This window comes from Galendromus occidentalis, unplaced genomic scaffold, assembly GCF_000255335.2.
Source record: "Galendromus occidentalis unplaced genomic scaffold, Mocc_1.1 scf7180000077118, whole genome shotgun sequence".
In the NCBI taxonomy this organism is placed as follows: Eukaryota; Metazoa; Arthropoda; class Arachnida; order Mesostigmata; family Phytoseiidae; genus Galendromus; species Galendromus occidentalis.
Genome location: NW_003805106.1, coordinates 1 through 1,922, shown reverse-complemented (window position 1 = coordinate 1,922; position 1,922 = coordinate 1). Strand labels below are relative to the sequence as shown.

The 1,922-nt window shown below is 53.4% G+C and overlaps 1 protein-coding gene across 1 annotated transcript; it reads left to right on the top strand.

Annotated features, from left to right (window-relative positions):
• Window positions 1-859: 859 nt before the first annotated feature.
• Window positions 860-1,902, top strand: LOC108863912 (Golgi-specific brefeldin A-resistance guanine nucleotide exchange factor 1-like; the record flags this gene model as incomplete). Its single annotated transcript, XM_018638598.1, has 1 exon — window positions 860-1,902. A coding segment is annotated over exon 1 (1,043 nt), but the record flags the coding sequence as incomplete, so codon positions are not given.
• Between the last annotated feature and the right edge of the window lie 20 nt (window positions 1,903-1,922).

Below are 1,922 nucleotides of genomic sequence, written 5' to 3'. Positions count from 1 at the left end.
TTTTTGTCGGAGACAACGCGCCTCATGGATCCGGAGGTATTCGATATTCGATAAAATATGAATTTCACATTTCGCATACTCGGGGCCTTTAGGAATTTTCTCCCGCGAAAGCGACGATTGTTTGACTTACTCAGCTTCCGAATCCAGAGTACGTCTTGCTATCTTCTCGCTGACCGAGCCCAGTCGTGCGAGCCAAAACAGAACGCGTATGATTAAGGAGCCGAAAACCCTGCAAGGTATGTTCAGGACGCTTATCATACTTGCGATGAGCCAGTTTTTGACCGCTCCCCTGTTCACGACGGGCCCGTCTTTATCGTGCAGCTTCAGATGTCCCCGGAGCCCCGAGTAGCTTTTTTTCCCCGTTGTCAAGATTTTCGGGCACCACTTGCATTGAGCCTTATCCTCGCTTATCCTCACGAAGTCTTTCCAAATGGGATCTGACAGGCAAGGATAAATCAGAATACATTGTCTCACAATATCGGAGGATGAAAGGAACGACTGAATGCGGCATAATGACATTACTATCATCTTGCTTGGATTGTCGAGACCCCGGCTCCGGCTGCGTTTGCGATGATGGACTAGGGCTCGCTACCGCCTTTGCTTCACTCGAGCCTTCGTCGTCTGACGAATGTATGGAATTTCAATGGAACATTCATCAAGTTCATCGCGCTTGGAATTTCATCGATCCTACCCCTGAGCCTTCGTCGCTAAATATCATGGTCCGAAGCACAGCCAACTATGTTGGCTGTGTTCTCTCCGAAGCATCCTTTATCACTTCACTCTTGCTATGGCCACTCGAACTCGAAGATCGCCTGACATCTGTGATAGCGAATCGCGAAATTTCCGAGCGTTGTTGCACATGATTCGCATGTCGGCACTTGCACCTCGATGCTCGGAATCACGGCTCACAGCCAGCCTCAGGAGCAGCGCCCACAATTCAGAAAGCCTCCTGGAGAGGAACGTCGACGAAGAGGCCTCGGTCGCTCAGGAAACCCGCGTGCGCGTGAACACGTTGCTGAGCAAAGTTCTCCTCCAGCATCTGTCGCCCCTTCTCACCCTGCCTACCTTCACAGCCCTTTGGTTAACGATCCTTGAATACATGGACAAATATATAAACCTCCGAGAGGCAGGCGGTGAGATGCTATCGGACGCTATCCGGGAATGTCTTAAAAACATGTTGCTCGTCATGTATTGGACCGGTGTTTTCCGTACGGAAGCGGGACAGTGCACCGAGCTGTGGAACGTGACCTGGGACAGAGTGGAAGCTTTCCTTCCCGGTCTCCGAGACGAACTGTTCCGCGAAACGACGCCCGCAGTCCAAGACGAAGTTCCCGCGACGGCGGAGGAAGTCCCCCCGGAGCTTTCGGACGAGGACGAGGGAGGTCTCCCACCGGTGATGAGTCTCGAGGAGGCGCTCAGAGCTCCCCAACGGAGAGCAGCGCCGCTGGCCATCGGCGGTATACTTCTTCAGGAAACCCCCCTCACGCCGAACAGCGCCGGCCCGGCCCATGTGCATCAACAACAGCAACAACAAAACCAACAACAAGCTCAACAAGCTTCGATGCTACCCCAACAACAGCAGCTGCAGCAACCAGCTCAGCACTACAACCAACGATCGCAAATCCAACAACAAATGAGCCCGGGGCCAAAATCGCAGAGTCAGGATAGAATTCCGCCTCTACAACAAGAGCAACTCGCTGAGCAGGAGCAGCAGCGGAGGGCCTCGTTACCGGCGTCAGTACTTCAATCCCCAAACGAACAACCTGAAGACCAGTCGCTTGGGCATTCGCCACAACGAGCGTCCCAGCAGGCAGCGGACGATCAGCAGCTGCAAGAACAACGGGTTCGGATGCAATTATTGCTACAGCAGCAGCAGCAGCAGCAACAACAACAGCAGCAGATGCACCACTCCTCCCCAACAA